Source organism: Trichoplusia ni (assembly GCF_003590095.1).
Source record: "Trichoplusia ni isolate ovarian cell line Hi5 chromosome 2 unlocalized genomic scaffold, tn1 tig00001536_group1, whole genome shotgun sequence".
NCBI classification, from domain to species: Eukaryota; Metazoa; Arthropoda; class Insecta; order Lepidoptera; family Noctuidae; genus Trichoplusia; species Trichoplusia ni.
In genome coordinates this window covers 1-26,701 of record NW_020799581.1, presented here as the reverse complement: position 1 = coordinate 26,701, position 26,701 = coordinate 1, and the positions used below count along the sequence as shown (strand labels likewise).

General features: G+C 34.7%; 2 protein-coding genes across 2 annotated transcripts; one reads left to right on the top strand and one right to left on the bottom strand.

Annotated features, from left to right (window-relative positions):
* Nucleotides 1–5,551: 5,551 nt before the first annotated feature.
* On the bottom strand, nucleotides 5,552–7,405 carry LOC113506161 (rab GDP dissociation inhibitor alpha-like). Its single transcript, XM_026889010.1, has one exon. It carries the CDS (start codon nucleotides 7,310–7,312, stop codon nucleotides 5,981–5,983), a length of 1,332 nt encoding a protein of 443 aa, XP_026744811.1. The 5' UTR covers nucleotides 7,313–7,405; the 3' UTR covers nucleotides 5,552–5,980.
* Nucleotides 7,406–24,535: 17,130 nt separating this feature from the next.
* LOC113506163 (low-density lipoprotein receptor-related protein 6-like) lies at nucleotides 24,536–26,447 on the top strand. The gene is made up of 3 exons (XM_026889012.1): nucleotides 24,536–24,873; nucleotides 25,544–25,767; nucleotides 26,113–26,447. The coding sequence occupies exons 1-3, from the start codon at nucleotides 24,783–24,785 to the stop codon at nucleotides 26,305–26,307; spliced, it is 510 nt and encodes a 169-aa protein (XP_026744813.1). The 5' UTR covers nucleotides 24,536–24,782; the 3' UTR covers nucleotides 26,308–26,447.
* Nucleotides 26,448–26,701: the final 254 nt, after the last annotated feature.

The following is a 26,701-nucleotide window of genomic DNA, read 5'->3' as shown; positions in this document are numbered from 1 at the left end:
TTGATAAGAAATGACTAGCGTCCGAATTATTGCCCAACGGTAATATAAATAAACTACAGAAGCTTAGACATTTCAGTAGCATGATTCTATGAAACTGCTCTTTAAATAATATTAGAAGCCACTTACTGATAAATCTTATGGACTTGATGTATCTGAGATTAAAGCGATCCGGTTTCTAGGCTAACTATAAAACCTCATAGCCTGCGTGCGAGAAAGTTTTCCTCCCGTGTTATGAGATTGGCTGGCCTTCACCGCTCCTCTTGTGTGGCACACAAACTCACACTTACACGTAATACCAACATACCGAAGTATTGAATCATATCGACAACTGTTGTGACTCGAAACAATGAAGTAACGTTAGAAAGTGTGCCCAAAATAAGAGCCAAACAGAGTGGCAAATTGGCTTCAATGAGTGAAAGACAAACATTGAAACTCAGATAGGATAGGAGGAAAGGGAGGAAAGGGCGTCATTGGAAGAAACTGAAGAAGAAAAGGGAAAAGATTATTAAAAGTACAATTTATAAAAAATAATTGTAAAATTGTTTAGTAACTGTCTAGTTAAGTTCAAGATATCATACTAGTTATCTGGGAATATATACGCATGTGTGTTCAGACATGCGATAAACTAGATTCAGATAATATATTTTTGGGGTATTGATTCATATGCTTTCTTACTATTTCCAATACAAATGTTACATGAAATTCTAAACCTAGACATAATGTTTCATTTGGAGTTTGCGCATATGTATTACTTATCAATAAATCCATGATATAAGTGTGGGAAAACGTTTCTTCATCACAATCTGCCTGAGAAAGTCATATTTTCATTGACTTTTTCATTTTTGTGAAACAACAGTTTCGCATGTGAATGCAAATGTATCGTTAATCAGGTTATGTCATTATAGGGTGATACATGAGTTGTGCGACAGTGTAGTATGGATGTGTTTTTATCAATAACGCTGTTATCAACTTCAATTACGCCTTGCTCACGAACGGGCCGAGTACAAGGGGATTCCCCATATGTTTCCTTCTAAGTGACAAAGTTAATATCCAAACCGTTCCTCGAAAGAACATTCGAGTTGAAACAATAGCATAACAAATAAACAATATTACTGCGCTCCGTACTGCGACTGACGCGTGGAGTTGGGAATCTGTGACACCGACACAATGCAGTCATTAAAAGGTTTTATAATTATTCAAACCAACAAAATATGAAATTAAAATCCTACTTATATTGTAAATGCGAATGTTTTTATATATGTATGTTTGTTTCTCTTTCCCGCAAAAAAAAAACGTTTTTATCCCGATTTTATGATCCCAAGGGATCATTTTCGACTTTTAGTAGGCGGGCTGGCGGCCAACAGCATACTTAATAGAAGGTTCTCAGTTCTAGAATCTAGATGATTGGAAACAGATCAAGGTGACGATATGTCACTTCATGTTAAACCGCATCCGTTACATTTAAATAAAGCCAATGTCACTTTATTCCTAGTAAAATGACTTTTCAAGGGTTCTGCTAATGACTTGTATCTTTATAACGTAAACTCTTAGTTATGTTCATCATTATCATTCACAATTATATGGAACAACACGCCACCACCGGACGAGTCTATCGCAACGCGTTAACTTATATTGAAAAGTAAAATGCTAACATAAACTAGTCAAACTATGCACCGATCATTTTAAGCACTAAATTATATTTTTAAAGACCGTTCACTGTATATTCCAGCCATCATAAGCCTTTGTTTATTAAGATTAAATTCAAGCTATAATAATATGCAGCGAGTAATTGCCGACTGACCCCTGTAACACAATTATTGCTGGACATTATATTGTTACTGCCTCTCGGGACTTAATTGTGGATCCAACCAGAGCTTAAAGCTCCAATCATGGACTAAATTTTATTAAATGGATTAAGATCGCTCATGCGAACTGATCTTGTCCGGAATCGAAGCAAGACAGGTTCATCTCATAGAGACATGCCTTGGATCAGGACATTACTGTGATATTAACGAGATTTAATATGTCGAGTAAAACGAGAATTAGTTCACCGATTTATTGCCAGACGAATAAATCGGTGAACTTATTCTGGTGTGGTGTGTGTCGTCCATTGTTTAAATATAAACTAAGGCTATATGGACCCGATAAAGGCAATCGATTTCGTGAAAGGAAACTAAATTGAATCCATTCACCTATTGTGAAGTAAATCGTCCATCCTGAAATGAAATTGTACGGGGACGAGATCGATTTGTTGCGTCACCAATAGACTAGATTAGGTCAATATTATGTAGGCTACAGATTTATCTTTATCTAGAACGAAGCTGCTATGGGTAAGGTATTTATATGCCGACCGCGGAGTGAGCAAATATAGACTAGGTGCAGTGAGGTTTGTACCTATCTACTAAGCGGCGGCAGGCTGAGAGATTCATTGATTTTATTTATTATTTTATTTAGAACAATGTTTAAACGCGGCTGTTTATAACAAATACCTTCCAACACAGTTAAGATGTACACTGTAGGTATTATTGGTATAAACGGAAAAATTACCGTTCATGAAATAAAACAATATCATCTTAGAAATAAAATGCAAAGTAATCAAAAATAAAGACAATACTTCAAAGTATGTACGATGACATGTTTTGCTGACAGATGAACGGATCACAAAAGATTTGATTAAGTAAGCATGATAGTTATCAAAACGAGATATTGCAATGATTAACCATTAAGTTTTAACGTTGCCTTAATATAGTGAACCAATGTGTCGACTAGCTATCGATTTTGAGATCCGCAAAATCTATCTTACGAGCGAATTCACACCCATCGGGCGGAAGTTAATAAAGATTGGTTGTTTACTAGCTACGGTGACGATGATGTAAGGCGATCGTCAACGAATTCATAAACTTAGCGAGGTAAATGAATCATCGCACGAAATACAAGTGTTTGTTCAGCAGTAACAATATCTCGGTACCAACAAGCAACTGTGAAATGTTACTCCTAATGTTAAAAATACATTTGCAAACAGCATATTTAGAAACTTTGTCGAATAATTCCATATGTTTGGTGATTTCCTTGTGATATGTTTTGGTTCGACCCCAAGGCACGCGCCAGCTTTTCGTTCTTGTATTGTCGTTGGCGGGCCTCCCTGTTTTGAAAGGAACGTAAAAATGTGGCTTGATATTTATCCGCTAGTGAAATGAAATCATTTATTCTGCAAGTAGGATATATCACCACTTTTACATGTCTTTTTTGAGGACGCTGGAGTGGAGTGTCGGTTTACCTTCCCATAGGGCTATGGGAGTGCACTAGTGTCACACAGTTGTGCACTATAATTTGTTCTGCGAAACTGGCTGGTGTCTAGCCATTGCGGCCAAAAACTGGTCAAAGCATAATTATTGGTGTTATATTTGATGAATATAGAACGATCAGAACTTTAGGCTTTAAGACTTAATCTTGGGCAAGTACAAGCTTAATTCGTCATCTGTTGTAAGGAAAGAAAAAAAGTCACAAGAAAGCCGAATCCAAAAAAAAAACAAATAAATATAGTTTAAGTAGATAGAAACAGGAAGATGACAGCAATTGTTAACAAGATTGAAGACATGCGATAAAGAATGAGAAATGGGGAGTCCAGTTTAATAAGAGAGGCTGTAACAGAAACTGTATTAATGGTACCGTAAAATGAACGGTTGTTAGACTCCTAGCTTTAACGGACTCTTGATACACGAGCTTTAAACATCTTCTCTCTGAAGATACCCCTTTTTTGTGCTATATTTTTTGTACAACATGTCAGATTAAATCATAGTAAGGAGAGTTAGTCCATATAGATTTACGGAGTAACTTATGCAGGACTTTATTCCCTTTTTCCTTTAGAATGAAAATTTGAAACCGAGCACCCAGAGTAGTTAGTATTAAGTTTTAATGTTTCAAAAGAGCCTTAAAAGACTTAATGAAAATAACTTTTTGAAGTAGATTTGATCATCTCATTAACTTCACGGGATTCACTCATTTAATTTAATCATTAATAAAACTGATAAACTACCCATTAAAACAGGCATGTGCTCACTATCTTATTAAGAATAATGATATAATCTACTCTAAGAGCAAAATCTTTATTATGTTTGTAATACATAAGCTTCATTGTGCAATAATCATTTGCAATCACTCAGAAACAATGTTATTAATGACTTGCAAGGATAGTACAAACAACAATGACCTTGACTGACACTAATAAATTATCTAGGATATAGGTAAATTATTAATAATAATAAATAACCAGGTAACTATTAACTTTGACAATTAACTATACATAAATCTTACGTATTATGACAAAACTGTGAACTATGCAACGTTGCTTTGGTACGTTATTCTTAATCTTGGTAGGGAATGAATTATGGTTCCTAATTTCAGTAACCAATACCGAATGTAGTGCTGTAACCGTAGAAAAAGTTTTTTTTTAATCATACATATACGGATAATTTTTAATACTTAAGGAGTTGCGTCAATCCCGTACCTAATCTTAGTATAGATACGTAAAACCCGACATTAATACTGCATAGTCATTTTACATCATCACTATATTGTTCCCAACAAGAGATACGAGCTCCATCGCTCTATCTGACATAAGTATAGGAGTTAAGCCTCGCAAACCCATCAAGCATCGACAAAGCCTCTACAAATAGAGAAATAAAGACGTTGAGATAAAATCTTGTGCAGGAAAACTCTTCAATAAAGATAGTAACAACCAGTTCGAGTTATTATAGACTCGGCCTGTTCCGTGTCCTTAAATCTGTTGCTTTATTTTTTAATTTAATTTTATAGTTACTTATATTTTTTCTACTTATTACAATTAATACATGAGCAGTATTCGTTCCAGAATTAACTGAGATATTATCAAATGGTTTGATATTCAGGCAGTCTGAGACCTAAATCAGGAACAAATTTAGGAAAGTGCGATGAGTGCGGCCCTAAGTTTATATTAAATCACGTCCTGTTTTTTTTTAATAGCATTATTTTGGGTAGACATAGAAGACTGAGCTCCTTCTATGTCATCTAGGGAACCCTAATAAAATCTTTGTATAACAGCTTTATAGCTTTGATGGGTTTGCGTGCGGCAAGTCCGGCTCGGACGACGCGCCATTTATCTTGCCGCCACGACATCACGACAGACGCAATAAACTTTATCTACCGCATGTTCTACTAACTAACAAATAGTATTCTGATCCATTGTATCACTTCTATTGTTTATATTTAACTAGCTGATGCCCGCGGGCCCGCCCGCCTTTAATCGAAAATGATTTTACGGGTATTACATGGTATCTGGGTAAAACAACATTAATGCTTTGCTGGTTATGAACTATCAATGTACCTAATTGAATCTAAATCCGTTCAGTGGTTTTTGCATGAAAGAGGAGCAAGCATCAATCCATATAGTAGGATTATTGAATTTGACGCTAACTTCTTTTATTAACAGTTTAAGTATAATTCTCTTAATAAACGTAAGGAAAAATAATGTGTTGTTCATTTGCACTGTTTCAGTTGAAATAAAAACACCTTGTCATAATTATAACTTTTATTCATGATCTTACACAACATATAGGTATAATGAGCATTCATAAATTTTGACTTGTTACAAGTATGATATGGTTACAGAATCAAACAATTACCAAATTGGAATGCATAACATCTGGTACAAATAACCTACCACTTGTGCAGATCATAATAGCTTTGTATACTTAAAAAGCAGCCTTAAATAAAGTATAAATTCCTTTAAATAATTTTTTTTTTGGCAATAAAATGCATAAAATCATTTTTGGAACAACTGGGAGCATTGTACATACATTAATACTTGATCTACTATTGGTACACTAAGCTCTTAAATATTGTTAACCCAAAATCCCTAGAGAATATTGTTATTGATGCCAGAACAGTTCTTAAACAAATATAAAATTAACAAGCAATGTACATAAATATGATATATGATAATTCACTGTTCTTCCTCTCCAAGCTCCACTTTAACTTTGGAGAAGTCAAACTCTTCACCTGTGCCAAACTTGTATATTTTGATCACATCTAAGCAGGTTGTCTCAAAGTGTGTGGTGGCATCATAAGACTCAGATATGAAGATTTGGCTCTGAGTGCCATCATCCAGTGGCTCATAGTAGTCCGATACAGACACAAACTTCTGTCGGATGGGACCAAGGAGGTCCAAACCAGGCTTGATTTCAGATTCTGGGTCATTGGTCTCAACCGTGGTAGACACCATAGCAATGAACCAGCCCTTGGCTGCCACCTGATGTGTGTAGGACACAACAGATATGTAAATGTCAGAATTCCTGCCTACTTGTTTTTGGGGAATGATAATTTGGGTAGATAGAGCATCTTTAGTGTTTGGAATGGGGTGATCCAATAAACAGATGCATCGGATGACCTGGGCCTTCTTGCGGACACGGTCAGGTACATAGCTGGGGTCGCAGTACACCTGCTTACATTTGGCAATTTCATTGCCAGAGCGTACACCAACAACTTTTCCACCCTCTCCAAGAACTATTTCATCAATGGGTTTGTCCAACATGTAGGTGCCTCCATAAATGGCAGAGAGACGAGCAAATCCTTGGGGCAACTCACCCAGACCGTACATGGGGTACAGGTAGGGAGACTTTCCATATCTTGCAAGTGAGTCAGAGTAAAGTTTAATGCGGCGAATGGTTTGTATAGCAGGTTGCTGGAGGTAGTTATCATTGAGGTAGAGGGCCAGTGCATGGCCGGTGAAGTCTTGAGTGTTCTTGTCAAGACCAAATTTGTCATACAGCGACTGCATGTTGGCCGTACTAGGGTCAAAATCTTTCCAAGTCTTGGCATCATCTTCCTGGAAATCTTGAACGTAAATTAGGAAGTTGCGGAAGCGCCTTTTCTCGAACATCCCCATAAGATCGGACGCCAACGCCTCTTTTTGGTCGACGGGCACTTTCGATATCTTTCCTCCTTTGTAGACATAGCTGCCTTCCACGGATTTGAATTCCAAATATCGGGTCACACCCGTGTGAATGAGTAGTTTCACAAGGAGCCCATTGGCCATTAAAAGTTTAGGAATCAAATCTACATTCCAGTCGCGACCTCGGCCGTATGTTTCATCAGGGGCCGGTGCGTTGAACTTTGCGAACAATTCTTCTAACGGGGTAATTGACGCAGATTCACCGCCGTAGTACTTATTACGATCAATGTGCAATACCTTTTTTCCGGACACGGAGAGCATTCCACTGAGAATGCATTCCTTCAAGCCGGTTCCCAGAACTATTGCGTCGTATTCTTCATCCATGTTGAAAGTTACAAGAGAAGGTTTTCCAATACGAAATAGCAAACCGGGAGGTAAATGTCAAAATGTCGGAAAGAATATGGCCGACTTCGGTGACGTCGACGTGTGAGTTGGTGATGTTAAATAACTATTTCAATTTTATTTTAGTTGATCTTACTAAATCAAACAATTTTTGATTAAATCAAGATTAATGTTGAACATTTATTAAATTCTATTACGTTGCTGATTTTAACTTATTTAGGAGCATTACATTGCTTTTGGCGAAATGTCTGCACAATTTAGTTTTTCACTACACGACACATTGACGACATCCGTGGTCCCCGGTCGGGTCAATGTAAAAATTCACTTCCTACATTGTCTCGGGTCTGGGTGTTTATGGTACCTTCGTTGTATTTGAATTCCCTAACACAAATGCTGTAGCAACTTACTTTGGGTTCAGAACAATGTAGGTATGTGATGAACATCATATAAAAAATCGCGAAGTCAATTTAATTTGGAACAGTATAATACAACAAAGCGCTGTTAGAAAAACTGTGTAGTATAGAATATTTAATCATTTGCTTGTGTTAACGTAACGTACGCTTAATAACTCACAATCATAATATGATTGTGAGTTATTAAGCGTTATTAACACAATCAAAAACAATAGTCCAGCCAATTATTAAATATTGCAAATATAAAATGAAAGTAACAGCTAATGAATTACTATTGCAAAAGCATTGTTTTTAATCTTACTAAGTAGTGCTAATGACGATATGGTGATCGTCAAACTATTTCCAAATGAGTTTTTAACTACTTTAGGGTTTTAAACGTTACGTTAACTAGCTAAGCTAGGAATATCAAAAGCATTTTTTTTAAGTAAATTGTGTTTCTAAAATTAAGTGCGTTTTAACTAGTTAGAATTTCTCAGTGTTATCGAAGTCATAAATCTTCAATTTTCCCATAAAACTCAATCTCAATTTACTGCAACTACATATGCACAACCTTTTGTCTATAATTTTTGTTACCTTTGGCTAATGTAAAAGTTATACGCGAGGCTTACTTGCATTATTTTACGGGATGTATTAACGACGATATTATACATAAACTAGCAAATGTCGTCATCGAGATCCCATTTGATTAGAACCTGTTTATTTATTCCATTCATTTAATTTCCTCTGTCACTATTCATCTCACAATCCATCCATCGTTATTCAAATCGTATATTTTCATTCGTTTGTCTCTTCTTACTACCAACATAGCAATTTAAAAAGCGTTATTTTACTTACAAATGTACGCGCCAAAGAGGAAGTTAAATATTGAAAAAAAAACCTTCAATTCTATCTGTTGATAATAAAATAATATTTGAACGTAAGAACTGATAATATTTGATGCTATTATAAGAACAAACACTTATTTTAAAAGTCTATTAGATAACAACAACCATTAAATGCTGTTATCACTTATCATTTTCATTCTAAAGAACATTACCGCGGCGGACAATCTGGTATTATAAATAATATTTACCAATCACCATCACCAGATAGAAAGAACTCGCGTTTCAGTATATTTGGTGTTATTTCCGCAATGCATGTCATATCCTACTGACCGAATTAATGAAAAAAATAAAATATTTTTCGTTGTCAAGCATTTAATTATTACCCCTTATAAACTTCACCGTTATAGGAAAAAAGCGTAAATAAATTGTAATTCGTGTTTATTTTATAAGAAATGTTTATGTTTACTATTTATTTAGCATACCATTTTTGCATCAACATATACATACATATTAAGAGCCTTAATACCGTATGTACCTGTTTTATAAAAAAAATCGTCGTTAAAAAGGTCTGATACAATGCACTGTTATCTCGAACATTCCTGGCCACGATAAGTTCGTATTGTGAATAAACTGGTGTTGGCACCTGGCGAGGTGGCGACATTCATTAAAACTATATCAACTATCACACGACATGAATTTTACTGCCCTTCCTTTTAAAATTCACTTTACATTACTACAAAGAACTAATTAGTTTTTAATTCAACAGAACTGTTAAAACAATTCCGAGTTAAAACATCAAAAATGAGGTCGTTAATTAAATTGTGATAACAATTTTCTGTTCGACGAAAACTGAACGGACATTTCAATTAAAGTTCAAATGTTACTATTGTATTAGGAATCGGAAGTTTGGGGACTACCCACAACCGAAATGTTGGGTCCTTGACCTTACATAAGTTAGACTAGTATGAGTTATGAGGCTATGATATCCAGTCGTCTTAAATAATAAAGTGCATGTCCACAACACATGATTATGGCTCGCTACATGTGTAATTCATTCGACGTACGGTGAATTTCTTATGATGTTTGCTACTCGAAGTAGTTGGGCGTTTCGGCCACACGGGTAATAAATAACGCATTAATATTACAAACCTATGATGCTAACGGAGGAAGTTCACGTAGCTTTTGGATGTATTTATTTATTCTATTATAGTTTTCCATTAGATATACTCATTATTTACCACCTAATCTCACCTTTGTATTTCCGAAAAAGGAACTGGATAATGAAAAAGGAAATATATATCATGCTTTTTGTAATATTCATTGGTATTTCCGGCATATTCTTCTTTTCTAGCAAATGTCAAAACCTGCGCCGGCGCAAGCTTCGTTATATCATTATGTGTTTAACTCTCTTCTAGTCAACATACGTGTAGTTCGTATTCAACTGTATATCTGGCCGACTACCACCATTAATATTCATATAATAAACGGATCGAACACTTGACATGCTTAAAGAAACGCTATATTTCATCCATCCAAGAGTGATTAGCGATTTTATTTACGCATCTTAAAATCTTAATAAAACTATGCTGCGTGGTAAACAAGCTAAGTTTATATTAAAATAAACGAAATTATATCTGCCCTTTTTTCATAGATTTAAAACTATTTTGCGTTAGATGTAAATTAGAAAAAGTACCATAATTAATTGTTGTATGCAAACTTCTAAAGCGATGTTTAATGGTGGCGCACTTAGCGCTTGTCCTCCATAGTTTCCGTGTCACTATAAAATGAGCACATGTAATCGAGCCGCGGAACCACAGCGCTGTTTGCCCAGTGATCGATGACTCCTCAAATATTTTATAGATTCCACAAACACCGCCCTCCACCTAAACCACTTCCAACGAAGCAGCTTTCACACGTTAACTAGAATTACAATTGATTGTCTTGACTTTGTCCGAGTGAGCGACAAGGTCGCACTACACTTTGTTTTGAATATTTATGTTTACTGTCTAGCTAGGTTTTGACCGTAAACGTTTCCTGATTTCTAGACACGTTCTATAAATATTATGATGCAAAAACGCTAGACAAACAAAAACTTTGACCATTATTGACGCAGATTACCTACATTTTAATTCAACAGACAATAGTTCAGCACTCGGATACGTTGTGATTGTTTTATATTATTGAGATTCTAATAATTGTTTTATACACAAACCGCTGGTATTCATCCAAAGGAAACCAACCAATAATAAGCCGATGCAAATCGTATAATTGTCTTAACTAAAAAACCTTCGTTATAATATAAATGGCCGGCTGTTAAGTGATATTAATTAAGTCACGCTAATTTATTCTCTTGTCGCTATCGGAGTGCTGTGTCATAAAATGTTTGATTCAATCTTTTATGTTCACGATGGAACACATAAATGTGTGAAGTTTAATTTGTAATTCACGCTCTCAGTCGGTTGTCAGTAAAATGTTTGATGTTCCGTTGTTAGTTTTCCTTTTTTCTCTGCCCTACGATAAATATGCACTGGATTTTGTATTCTGCCGTGTAAAGCATATCATTTAACTTGGCAACATCAATATTGCGTAACGGAGGAAACTCACCGCTTTCTATTTAGCCATATTAATTGGTTTCTATGACGTATGATGTTGCGCCATGTCCCAAGTTCCGCAGAAACGGAACTTATTACTCGCGACCTCCTTCGCGGCATTGGGATTTCTAGTCGTGTGTTTGTGGTAAACCCAGATTAATACATTCTTGACACGTTAGGTATTTAATAAAACAGTGTTCGTAAGATGAGACGCGAATCGATCCAACTGCAACCCGAAACCTTGGCTACAATCTTTGATTTTTGAGTCAGTCAGTAAACAAGTCGTATGTGTAAATCCTTCAGCATATTTGAGTAAGCACAATAAAAGTGTTTCTAGCATTACTATTTTCAAAGAATTATCGAAGGACTGCGCATCATACGGAAGTTACGTGTATGGTGAGGCAGAATTAGAGCGATCAGTGCACTGTTCTATTAAATAAAAAACCACATCTAGTTACCGCTTAGATTGTATCGGCATTCGAATTAAAAATAGCTCCATCGCTCTCAGCGACACCGTCTGATAACTTTCAATATCATAGGTAGGTAAACGCTCTAAGGTCAAACGTCACTGGATTATTGTGAATCATAAAAAATAAGTGATCTGATAATACAGAAAACAACTGTAGAAAATTGACTTAGGAATAAAGAAAACGTTCATTTAAATGCCAACGCTCAAGTCATGCTCGATGAAGACGACTCACATTCACAGATATTACCGAGAATGACAGTTTACATATTTGATGATGCATTTGATGTGTCGCGCATGGCCGATGTCCGGCCATTAGCTGGAGACAGTGATTACGGTGGAATCAATGTGTAATGAGGGTTTAGGACGGCGCTGGGACACGACGGCGACGCTAACTGGGTCACTGGTCAAGGTCCCCGCACAATGCCCGAGTCCTGTGAGCGACGGGTGCGTGTTAAACGTCCAAATGTAACTAGGTACCTACGAAATTATGGTAACGTTTAAAAACTCTTTAAATACTTTAGATGTCACTAAACAAGAACGTTTTTGTTGTGATTAAAACTGAATTAGGACGAGCCTTACATAAAAAAGCGTTGTCTAGTTTAGAAAATGATAGCTTCGTTCCTTAGTACATCGAAGAGGTTGGTAATTAATTCAAAGTTGTAACTTATCTCATGTATACTGTATTAATATTAGTTAATAGGTTACATTCTCCTCATTGTGAATCATCAATATTTTTCTAGTTGCCACTGATATCATTTATCAGTTATTTTGCAAACAATGCTCTATTAAAGCATCGCATCGGAAAGAGGTTGCGCAGTTATATTGTAAGGTTAAAAGGTTAGACAGGAAACAGTTTGTTAAGCGGGGTATATCCGTGGCCAGTCGCTTAACTGACCCTCTTAAGTCTATTGTCTTGCATCGTCTGTCTTCATAATAAAACTTGTTTATTTAATTTGCTAAAATCGTTTATTTGCCGCCAAGGAAGGGTTTGTTCAAATCATGAATTTCTAAGTACAAATTAATTAATTGTTTATTAATTAAACATTTCGATATATTTTATGATAAAAGTACGACTGTGTATTTAAATATGTATTAAAGCAAATTAAAAACTACATGAACTCAAAATAGTCAAAATACAATCTCGAGGAATAATTAATTCTCACGATTGTCAGTGAATCTTAAAAAAGCATTGGTAAAGAAGGTCATAATAGTATTAAACAATAGCATTCTGACTGGCCATGGGCAGTCTTAACCTGTATGATATATAACCGTATAAATGACGCATGAACTGATAACGGTATCAGCGCTCAAATGGACAGATTATCTGTACGAGTTGATTCATAAAAAACGAATAAAATCTGGGGAGTGTATCGCGTGGATATAAAAATCAAAGATGGCTTGTCTTCTCCTAAATAACTCGTTGTTTTACATATCGGGGTTGTAGAATGATTTGCAAGATTTTTTTGAAGAATTATTTATACAATGATTCCTCTGTTTCGTAATCTCTTGAGTACATTTATGTATAGGTCAAGTGATAAAAAAATATACCGGCCTGTGTAGAAAAATATACCGAAAATATAAATGTAAAATAGAAACCCGCAAAGCTGACATTTTGACTAAGTTTGCGTTCTCGGAAGAACTTGGCTCTACATGAGATTTTAAACTTTTTTTTACAAATCAAGACATATTCGTCTTGGCAACATTTCACATGGAACTATAATATGCAAGTCTTTTCCTTGAAAATGTGGAATTGTGAAACTAAATATTTTCACAAAAGATCCTTGAGCTTCTTCTCTTTTTGCCCCTGAAGAAGTTTTGGCATCTCTTCTCAAAGTACCTTGTACAGCAAGCAGTACTGAACAACGTTTTGTAAGACGATTGAGAATTAGTCGTGCAGTAGGTAAATATGAATATTACTAGAGCTAATTACCAAAATGCTTTACAAGCATACCAAGCGTGTAGTTGTAAAACAGTTATGTGACATAAAATAGTTTGTTACATGCGACTGGTGTCAAGTTAGTCGCAATATGTAGAATGTATGATAAATATTTTGTAGTTGCAATGTTTTGCTTTCTCTATATGGGATCTTACAGTTCTGTCAACTAAAAAGATGTGCTTCCTGCATCCTGCATCCTTCGTATTTTCGGAGGCCTAAAATATCCAACAAAAATTTTTACAAACCTTGTCTGCACCTGTCATGCCATTTGGATGAGCCGCCGTTTATCTATCAGCTACGCTTATAAAAATATACCAAGATAAAACACTCTTATCTCAACACATATGCCCTTTTATATACACATTTAGGTACCTTGAACAGCTTGAAATTTTAGGGAAGTGTCAAGTATTTAATACAAAAGCGACTCCTTACTAAACAGTTCCTTATATTTTTCTACCTATCGTGTTTACTAGCAATAAACAAAGTTCTCAAATAAATAAAACGTCAACCTTTTTTAAATTGAATCGTAATATGCCTCTTTATTACGTTTATTTGATAAACGAACTAACAGAATGTCAAACAAAACACTGTCGGTGACTCGACAAGCTGTAAGTTAACATAACTGGGTGTTTCCTAACTTCCGAGAAACGATTACATTGCACGACAACTTGTGTGCACTAGATAACTTGAATTCGATTCAATAGTTCTTGATATTTGATCGATTTATATATAAGACGAACATACAAACATTGCTAACACATATTGAATGAGTTGACAATGTTTACAAATCCGATCATTAATTAAGGAAAATAATTTTGTTTTCCTCATTTTATGCAAATACGTTTTTCTCTAAATATGGATTCAAAATGACCACATAAACATGGTTACACACTTTATTCTGGTAAATTGGTAATCGTAGTTGTTCAAAACAAACAGCAAACAACTGTTGTAATCGTAACAATTACTTAACAAACTGGAGATCTCTTGACCTCACCATCATATCGCAAGGTTTACAAATAAAACCGTTACCTATTCACGCTGACATGTCTAACAAATTGATTCTCTTTGAGTCTCACGAAGATTCAACAATCTGTTTAGTCATAATTACAGAGAATAAGTAGTTAAAGTAATAAGTACATAAACATGCAAATTTTAGACTGTAAAATGGAAAATGAACGTCGCCGCAGTCGAAGTAGGTCGTATTAAATTCTCTAGCGATGCGAAGGTCTTAATAATATGGCGAGCTTCCATAAAAGTTTTATTTGTACTGCAGTCCAGCATAGTTTATATAGTATTAAAGAATATTGCTAAAGCTGTGATGACACCCACGTAGCTTTGTTATATACCTCTTTATTGCTGTTTATTAGTTAGATCGCACTTTATTGTCCCATTCATAGATTTATTCGATGGCTTTCGTGGTGACGAAGATTTCGAAACGGAGTTTTATTATTATATTAAGTTTGATGTTGAGTTGCGTTTTCACATATGAAGGGGACATTTTCCCACTCAATCTAGGTACCTAAAATGCCCTCGGTAAATCGTAGTGGTCGAATACTTCTGAACAGGGACAAGTCCTAGTTCCTAAAAATCGTAAGATATTCCCAATAGTACTTTAATTCAGATAGTACACACGCTTACAATATAATCCTTATACATTATGTAGGCGCATAGTGTACGATTTGCTTATATTTAAGTTGTCATGTTTCGGCCAGCAAAAGGGTCATTGGCTTCGGGTAAATGGAACACGTCAGTCGTGCCTACCAGGAAAATAGTCCAAGAATACATTGCACCTATAACCTGTATAACATTCGTATGAAGTTTTCCATATAAAGGGGTTCAGTGTTACCTCTATAAGGGGACATTGTACGCCGACTATGAATGATCTATTAGAAATTCTATCAAATGGTTTCATTGACTTGTAATGAAGCTTACTCTTAGATCACTTGATTTGACAGATTCGATTTTATCAAGAATATACTGTTTTGTGCCCATGTCGGTGCTAAATGATGAGTCCACGGAGACTGAACCTTGTACTGTTGACAACGTTTGATTAAGTAGACACATATTACCCAATCCAATGTATTACCAAGCAGTTTAGCTAAATAGCTGTGTTATGACATAATTATGATACATGGTAACTATTTAACACTTCATTTAGTACCTATCTTGGCGATATTTTTGACTATACGCGCTATGCCACCCACTTTTTTTAGGGTTCGGTATCTCTTCGTCTGTCTGTCACCAGACTGAATTTAATGAACCGCGAAAGCTGTCCAGCTGAAATTTTCACAGGTGATGTATGTATGTCTGTTGCCGCTATAACGAAACATAATAAAATTAAACGTTTCCGAGTCTGATTCGCACTTGACGATACTTATTCTCAAACACATTCGGAAAGCAAGTCATGTTTTCTTGAAGTCACATTGATTTCAATTAACAGAATTAGTATTAGAGTCCCTTTATTTTATTCAACCCTGCATAGTACGCCTGATCTCTAGCCAGAATCAAGAATAATCTCAAAACTGCGCTTGCTGCAAATCAGTTCAAAATATCCACAATTCCACCAGCTTTACATGGTCGCCTTGATATTTTACAATTAAATCATAGAGTACACAAAGGTTTTCGAGTACTCGAGTACTTTACGTGGGTGGCACACTTGTGCAAACTCCGACGTCATATCATACAGGCGACGTTTCAGTTCACTCACTATCGCTAACTTATCGACAATGTGGAAACTCGCATGTTAATAGTGAGATACATATGATTCTGCATGTTCCACATTATTATAATTGTTCTCTTGATTAGTTGTTGACAGTTTAGAGCTTTAAATTGCTACGACATGATTTTCATCTTTATTAAAATGGAGTTCTTTAAACGTTTTCCAAATCCAATTATAAGTGATTTCTAAAGTTTTTAATGAAAGCCAAAGGTTAAATTTTGATCTCGCAATTAAGTCTTAAAGTTAATAGACCCTTCCAAAGGATATGTTACCTAAAGACTAAAAACTCTTGGCATCGAACCATCCCACTATCAAAACACTTGAAGTACCATTAACTCGTGACCACTACAACTCCAGCCTTAAGCAAACATAGGCCTGTATCGTAACCCGTTCCCCAATTAACCGTCTCTCAAACTAGTTTGTTTACCTGTACTTAAACAGACTCGTTAATGTCATCACCAGTGACATCAGCATTTTGTTTTCGAGTATCTACTATATTGACTAATTGATATTATTTTGATATTTAATTGATATTATTTTTAAAATTGATTTATAATTGATTTAACTAAGCATTAATAATTCTGGAGCCCAGAATCGAAGTTAGATTTTGAGTTTCCCAATGTAAACTTTAAATACTGTCAATGAGTTTTAGAAGCTTTTAATTTATATTTCTATAAACACCGTGTATTCAATTGATCCTCAACACCTTAACATTGTCAGTCTACACCAATTACCTCAACAGACACGCATATTACATATTAAGATTGTATTAACCGCTTGACAGCGTACCTAGATTCGATTACCACTCTGTAAATTCGAATTTCATGTCGAATATCACAGAAGGGTTACCTAATCCCAACAGAGTTTCTATTCCCTTATGTAAATACATTGAGAGCAGATCACAGTATTATAATTAACGCTTTAAGTGTTTTAATATGTCTTCAGAGACTATTAGTCTTATGTTTATTCGATTATAGTCTTCTCTAATTGTTACCGAACCTTGGAACCACTGGGGGCCTATGATCACGTTTCGAAGTGGTACTTACAAATCAGAGGGTTACTGAAGGTAGAAAGAAAGTGGACGCCAGCTAAACTATTTTGACAGAAAAAGGAACCGTTTTCGTCCTCCAAATTGACAAGCCTAATATTTTTTTTAATAACAAAAGCCTTTAATATTACATTTCTGGAATACACAAAGTTATTGCTCATCAATTGACCACTAGAAATGAAATGAAAAACATTTTTCTCTCAATATATCAGACGACAAATCTTTATCAGATTGTGGAAAGTTGCCACGTCTGACTTACGTTTACAAAGTTTCATACTTTAAGTTGGCGGGAACAAGGTGCTTGCAGTGCTGGAGACTCCTATGGGGAATACTAGGATACGGCAAGAATAATACTACCTTCATTTTCATGTAGTCGGGTATAATTTTGTGTTTTCTATTTCTATTTATATTTTTAAAAATGACTCACGTAGTAAGGAATTTAATCCTTGTGTCAAGAGAGGTTTCACGAACATACAAATCACACCCAGACTCAGAACAAGCAGTCGTGGATCACACAAATTCTTGACCTACGTGGGGATCGAACCCGCGGCACGTCGCACGCAGTGGAATTGGCGTGGTTACCTCAACCACTCGGCTATTCGTGCAGTCTAGTTTTCTGTGTAATATGACCTTTTTGGTTCATTTTGCTCATTGTTGCTTAGATTTCAACACACTACTTTCTCTTTCAACTTGTTCATCACGTTTATGGATGCTATTCGAAATTAAGTGAATAATAAAAATTACGCGAGGCAAGCGTGAGTTTTAAGTGCTCTACCGTACTAGACATACCTAAATCTGATTTAATATAAATTTTATGTAAGTAATATATAATCAGATTCACTTACCTCTTTAACTTCGAATTATTAATCCTTTCCATTTCATTTTCTGAGAACAAAAAATAAAAATGGTATTATAAATACATTGGGTTTTTAGAGACATGATTTTTCGGCTAGTCTAGAGAGATCACCTAGAACGGAGATAACGTTTTAGATGTTTTCCAAACTTAGTTATTTATTATTATAAATTGATGCATTGATTGACAACTTAAACTATATTGTGCAAGTGCCGATTATGTACTTCATTTTCACAAATACATATTTATTCACATAAATACATATTTGAATTACCATTCAAACTTTTCCAATTATTTCGTAAAGAAATACACCGGTCAGGATGTAAGCCTGTCCATACTGTTAGAATTAATAACTCCATACAACTGTAAAATGCATTTTAACGTACATTACGTATAATAAGTGGTAGTTTCATTCAATGCCCAAACCGTTTACGCTCTTTCATTGCTCCATTCCACTGAAATGATTTCACAGTTCGGATACACGCACTATAACCGTAGATATTTTAATTAACCATTTGGTGTAATGTGACCCGTATCCAGTCGCCAAATGGCGGTGCTGCCCATTATTTTGACAATGGTCGTGTGAATGAGCGCCAACTATTGCCTACTTAGCTGGTACACATTAGCGCGTATCTACGATATACGAGACATGTTTATGGCTTTGTACATATTTTATAAATACGTACAGAAGTTAAACTGAGTTAGATCGAATCCAACAATGTAGGAAAATCTTGTAAACTAATTAAAAGCAAAAGATTTCAGTAGTGACGTGTTCACTATAGACAAATTAAAAACCTGCATTCGTATTTTAAATCAATGATTGATCGCTTTTTTTTTCTAGAGTTGAACGCCAAATACCTAGCCTGCTTTTTATTAGCAAACTTTTTGCTTCTAAAACATCTAAAACTTTTAATGATGCCAGCTTCAAATAGGTAGGTACCTATATTTAGATCAAAGCGATGTTTTACTATTATGAAACGGGTGATTTGTGTATGTCTTATTTTATTGCTTCATACTAGATTTCAAGAATCATAGACCAGAGTAGAGTACACTTAGTGGGAATAGGTGGTAAAATCTAATTTAGAAATTTGTCAAAAAGTCTGCCGGTCCCGCCTGTGTTAGAATCTAGCTGTGCTCTAATTACGTTAACATTTTACATCTTCACTGCCTAGTTATCAAATTTACTCAGAAGCGCCTCTAAACAGATTAACAACACCTCCCTCCGTACTATAGAACAGCTTAGTACCAACTCAGCAGAAAATATGTAAATTTTATGTTCGTAATTAATTTCATCATCCGAATAATAGCGTTTAATGATACCATTTGAAACGCTCACACCCTCTTCGAGATTATTAATTTTGTCAACGACCGTTATACACTTTATGAACCTTTCAATATATTATATAGCTTAATTAATTAATTCGGTGAGCTACTCGAGTATAAGTTTAATGACTTCGCCCCGGGGCTCCGCTGCCTGAGGGTTTTCTTTGTTAAGAGCACAAAATATTACATCTTTCATCTCGAAGTATGTTCGGCATGTTTTGGCTGAAAAAGTTTTTAGGCAAAGATATTGTCATTCTGTCGTTAGGCAGTCGTCTTTAGGTGAGGAAGAAATGTTAGAAGTTGCATAGTTGTGTCATCTATAGATTTTAGGTTTTTTTAAACATACACAAAAAAATCCTAGATACTTCAATGATTTTCAGTTATCTTATCATCAAATTAGCTACTTCTTCCCAATCAGGAGCCACAAAATACGGTAGTACGTTTACGTCACTTTTTACATAAATCATAAACATAGGTAAAACAAAAGCTTTTCCGCTAGTTAAACTCGCAACTAATTCTATTTTCGTACAGCAAGAAAAAATCCTGAAAAACCGAGGGCCACCCGCAACAATAAAATCTGCGAACCAACAAACGAAGTCGACTACGCACAATTAGATTTACCTTCTAACTTAATAACTGGAAAAACTGAAAATTGTTTAGTTTTCTCGAAATGAAGTGAACTCACTTTTTAAATTCTCGTAACCATGGAGATGTGTAACTAAAATATAAACTAATCAAGACCCTATATATTAAAGCCTTTCATGCAATTGCTGTCACATATATATAAAACACTTTTCTTTTAGATGGACTATCAAAGTAAAGAAAATTATTTTCCATAATGAATTACGTTCAAAACTAATGCGTAATGTAATAAAACCTCTAATTAATTTGCGCTAAAGAACGTAATGCTGACAACATTTTAAATTAGATTAAAAGAGACGTTCTAAGAAAAAACTAAATACTAAGGACCTTAAAACGCAAAGGTACGTTAAATAAAATGGGCCAAACCTCCGTGCTCCATGATTTCGCCTTATTAACACGGGCGAAGATCATTATTCGGGAGGCAATTTAATTCAGCTCCTTACAAATTAGGCGAGCTCGACACTCTATTACTCCTGCCTATCTAGAATCATCCGACGAGCTGAATCACTCCGTGAATGAGTTCCCGAATTATTCATCAAGCTCAATATTATTATGTAGCGTTGTTTCTGCGACAACCAGTCGTGTTTTCAAATTCTGATTTTTGTGCATAAAAATACTAATAAAATAGTAAGTCTGTTTGAGAAAAATAAGGTAATAACTATGATATTTCAATCAGTGATGACAATTTCGACGCCATTTTTTTGTCGACTTGCTATCGAATGAAAACTATTCAACTGTGTATTAAAATGGCATATTTTAATAAAACGCTTAAATTGTTTCATTTGACATATTTAAGCATGTTACATCTGACAAATTTTTTTACATAACCTTAGCACCAAAATGGCGGAACCTTATTTCATAATTAGTGCATGACAATAATTACCTACACGTGCCGTTTTCATAGCCCACTGCTACACTGTCATTTCGACGCGGCTTTACTTACTTGTTTTCCCTATATTAGTCAAAGGTACATGTAAGATTTAATATAGATAAATTCCGCGCAGACGAAATGAGCGTGCTCTTCAGACAAACATTTGTCCAGTTTGGGAACCGAACTCACAACTCCGGTATAGCAGTCCAGGTCACTAACCACTAGACCAACAGGGCAGTCAATATTGTAAAGTCGCTTTTGCTCTCCATCTCAGTCATATTGCATTTGTAGCTACTTACAACATTAATAAAACAATTTCGGTTTAAAGAAAGTTCTAATTATAGACATTTATTTAAAGTAACTTCTAATGGGCCTTTTACTAAAATACAGAGATAAACTCCGACCACGCGGAATTTCCTAATTTAGATTATTATTCATACCATTTTGTTGGTGAGAGATAGACAGGATCGTCCAATATTAAACGTCCAGAACGTTTAATACGGATCAAGTCTGTTATGAACAAAATTTAATATTACTAAAGACTGCCTTCACAGTGAATTATTATAATTTATCTTTGTTTCGTATAAATATAAGAACACCAAGCTATGATTGACTTTATTACATTTCAAAACGTAACGACGGAAACAAATATTAAAATTGTTTAGGAAAATACGAGTTCTATTTTGAAAATACAGATTCTGTTTCTTGAGTTTATTTATATCAAAACTCAGTTTAAATACAAATAACTAGTTGCTAAATAAATTTGAGAATAATTATAAGAAAAGTAAATAAAAGATGTGATAGATACATCCCATCTTCCAAATTAACCGAATGGAGACGTAGTGACATTTGAAATGGCAGAAATCGAGTCACCTTGCCGCATATAAGCTCGGGCCTTAAGTGGCCATCCCATTTTGCCGAGACGCGTAACATGACGTGCAAGTCTTGACCACAGACGGCCAAGCTTAAGTGCATCTTTGCAGGTATTTCGGGCTTTTAAGGGTAGTCAATTTTGGTACGACTAATTGAAGATTGGATATTTGAAGAACCAGGACCGATTTGATCACACTCGTTTCGAGGGGCATTTTGAATTATGAATCGGGCTGTAATTTGTACATTTTTGACAGTTATTACGGACAGTAAAAAAACGCAATATGAAAAAAAATTATAGATACCGTGTTGGCCGGGTAATTGCTATGAGGAGGTCCAATAATATTAGCAATGTTTTATTGACTTCGCTAGTTTATATTTAATTTCGTATAGTAAATGTGGAGAGTTGGTAACTGTACCATTCTGAATTCTGATCTTTCCACACTAAAGTACTCCACGGAACCTATACTGGATCGTTTGAAGCCTTTGACATTGAAATCACATCCAGTTTCACACAGTAATGCAGTTGAGTTTGCTTGTGGCGGGACCACGTTGGCGCTAATTAGCACGAAGTGGGGCAGCCCTGTCGAACCAAAGTTTACAATTCACGCATGTTTGACAGCCAACCACTATTTTACGCCTTTGCATTCACTACGGTCCTAATTTAAAATTAAATTGGTGTGCTACGTTTTAGAAATTATTCATCTAGTTGTGATTGAGGAATGTTTAAATTGTTTGAAGAGTTTTCAAATAAATCTATTACAATTTTTTATTTATATTTATTGTAGTTTTTTTTTATACAGTTATAGGTCATACAGTTATAGGCGATCCCCCGCCGCGTCAGTACATGATGTAAGACTCCGGTTAGATCCGAAACTAGTCGGGCCACCCCGGAAAAATACGCGTGAATAAATCAGAGCATTATCAGACATCTGACAATCGACAGGGTTTTCCAGAAATCATCAAGAAAAATTATCTGGTGTTAAAATATAGGAATCCAACGACTCCACATCTTGGGGTATCTTATGGCAGTTGTAAAGGTAAGTACCGCTCTGGGTGACGCTTCCATAACTGCGAGTTTCAAGACGAAACTTAGGCTCAAGAATATTGTTTTGGAGAAGCTTAACAACAGTTAAATGTTTCTAAAATATAAACAGAATCTAGCATAGTTTGCTACAATTCAACAGCAGAGCGCGTCGTTAGCGATAGACCATATCTATATAAATCAAACATTAGCTAGTTTAAACTATTCATTGGCAGTGTTGGAACAAGTTTTGCATTAAACGGCAGCCAACCGGGCTGCGGCTGCATTGAATAGTGCGGTGCTTAGTTGTTATTGTTGGTGATCGAGTCAATTTTGCAGCGAGCCAAATCGAAACAACCGCTATTTAGTAGAAACCACCGCTCCATAGCACGAACATCACATGTTATGGAGATAATTGAGCGCTTAGTAGGTTGCCAGTAAGCGATGTTGTTTCATGGATACTGGAATCTTGTTCATTTTATTTCGTAACTATCATGTGAATTCGGCCTAAGTCTAAACACACTCTTCTGTAGAAAATAATGTTACTTACCTTGTAAGTAGATGGGTCCGACCAACACTTTCTTAGCAGAATAATAAGATTCTTGGCTAAAATATTCTCCAAGCTTGAAACAGACATATGGATAAAGAAATGATCGTATAGGGATTTATTTTCCTTTTTGGGAATAGAAGGTTAGAAAAGAAATTAAGTTGATTATCAGTTTTGGCCAGCTGAAGTCTCGCACTTGCAATTAAAAATATTCTACATTTATATCGAAGTCTTGTAAGCAAGATTAGTAAAAGAGAGATGATACCAAAGCACGTATATCGGAAACTATCGATTCAGTCCAAACGAACTGTGCTTTGTATGTGTGTGCCTACAAATACATATACGATCAGACCTTCAACTGTTTTCAGCTGATTGCCTGGAGGAAATGAAATCTGAATTAACGGAAAAACAATAAAGTTGTCTATACGTCTAGCATGTGTGTGTACCTATAGGAAATTACCACAACCATTGGCGGAGATTGGAATGATTTCACAAATGGGAATCTGCTCAAGCTTGTTAAATGGTATAAAACATCTGCGCAGGTATGTAATACAAAGATATACGAAAGTACTTATTTTCAGTTACCTAAAATTTGTTAAGAAACTTGCCAAACTATTCTTACTTACTAAATTAATACTTTTTTATAATTCCCGCCCACGGAAAAAGGGTAAATACCCAAACATCTATCTAAAAAATGTAAAGGTGGTAAAAAATAAGATTACGTACTTATAGAAAACTTCATTAGATTTCATTAAGAAATGAAAGATAGGTATTAGACTTATAGAAAAGTAAAATAATGCTCAACTACTTACAATTTTATTAACCTCATCATAAGGTTTACGACTTAAGTTGAAAACTTTACAAGCGCACTCTAGACGAAACTTATTGAAACACTTGACTAATGTCAAAGTATATGGTTTTTAAAGAAAATACCCTAATATTATAAACTACACTTAGATAATTATGTCAATATTAGAATGTAAAAAAAAACTGTCATTTATTTTCTAGACACTAATAAAATAAAGAGTTACTTGTAAACATAAATCATAATCATGGCAACACTAATTAAAAAAAAAGTCGATATGATGCCCGTTGACTTGTAAGTCGAGCGCAGGGAGGATTTATAATCTGCGTTTGTTAATCTCGCCTCCCAAATTCATTGTCTCAAATGTTAAAACCACAATATTTAGTGAATTTCTAAATCAAAGTGATGGTGATGACGGTTGATTTTATACAGTGCCTTATTTAATTTCGTTGTTAACTGTGTTGGAGTGAAATAAACACATGAAAGCTTTAACGACTGACGTGCATTTGTTTTCATTATGACCAAACGCCGAAGAATACTTCACGCGGACAAAATAATACAAAATGTTATGAATGTGTTTTGTTTGTTAATGTTTTTGCAGTTAAAAGGTAACTTTGTTTCTATAAATATCTACTGTTTAGTTAATATGCATTCACTGCTTCTTTCTTAGAAGTGAACTTTCTGGCACTGTGTTGTGCTTTTCGCCGCTAAGATTTTATTTATAAATTGTGTTTGAAAAGTTAAGTGATAAACTCAAATACCTATACAACGTACTTGCATATTGAGTAAAATTTGAACCAAGTTCTACAATACAAGTGCAATGTTTATACTAACTGATAGCTGTAATCACAAACAACCACAATTTTTGAAGTAATTGTGTTGATTGATTGATCATAATTAAGAATTAATTGGAAATTGTATATCTTTAATTAGTCTAGAAGTAATGGGAGACAGCATATTGAAATATTATCTTTCATTATTTACAAGAAAAACTTCAATGTTAAAGTCATTTTTTGTCTTAACTATCTTCATAATGTCTTGTATTATTATTCAGAAACTATTTTTGTGTCCAGCAATAAGTCTATTGTGCTATGTTAAGAGAATAGATGAAAGAAGGCCTCCTTGAATTAAAAACTTTTTGCCTTTATACTTTTCAATCGTAATAACCTTTCAAGAACTAATATCTGTTGAACTATATATGTTAACAACTAGCTACTTTTAAATATTGCACCGGGTGATCCTTCTTCAATACTTATATCCTTATTTTCAATATTTCAGGTTACTATTCAGTATCCAGTAACCCAATATTACTATACTCCACGGCATCAGACATTCGAGTAGTGAACACCTCAAAGATTGGCAAAGTCAATACTATAGTAAAAGACCTAGAACAGGGGTCTGCGGTGGACTTCCTCCATCGTAAGGACCTCATTTGCTGGTCTGACCAAACTGCAGAGTTAATACAGTGTATGAACTATAATGAAACTCATGTAGGAGAAAAGGTGAGGGTTATTAATTGTTTTTAATCAATTACCTAATTAATAAGTGCTGTAAGAGATAACATTTATTATTACTTTCAAGCTGATAACATTTTTTAATAACAAGAACACAGATTGTTGATAGTTTAAATTATATTTACACATCTTTATGGGTTTTAAAGCTGCATTTGATTTTTAAGATTCAATTTTTAGGGGAAAATGGAAAAAATGCTTTGTTTCTCCTGATATGTGTAAGCCCGTTTTCTACACCTTAAAATGGTTTTTTTTTAATGTTTCCCTTACAAGACATTATCCAGGATCTATATGAAATGCAGTATTGTAATAATGTGATTGAATTGTGTGTTACAGGTTAAAATAGTATCAGAGGGGTTAATTACTCCTACTGGAATAGCAATAGACTGGTACACAGACAAAATATATTGGACAGATGGGGAGACCAATAGAATAGAAGTTATTAGTATAGAACAAAAGTACAGGAAAGTACTGTTTTGGTCAGAAGTGGACCTGGCCAGGGCCATAGCTGTTGTTCCTAAAGAAGGGTAAGACACTATTTTAAAATAACTAAATAAAACTGCAAAATAAATAAATGTGAATACATTTATTATTTTATGATATTCAAAACACCTTTCATATTCACCTTATCAATATAAGGAAAAGAAAAAAAGGTGTGTTGTAAATAAAAAAATAGATCTTTTTTAACCTTTACACTATGATATATCAAACTGATTTTTTTTGCTATTTAAATACTTTCTATTACAATTTTCTGTACATAATACTTATATGACTGTCTGATAATAGTACCAAACTACAATTTATCTAGTTTGTAAGCAATAGTTTCGTCATATTCTATTAATAACATTATATTACATAAATTATCAATTATTAACTTATTGAATTTAGGTTTATGAGCTAATGCTGACTTCAGACCAATGGAATT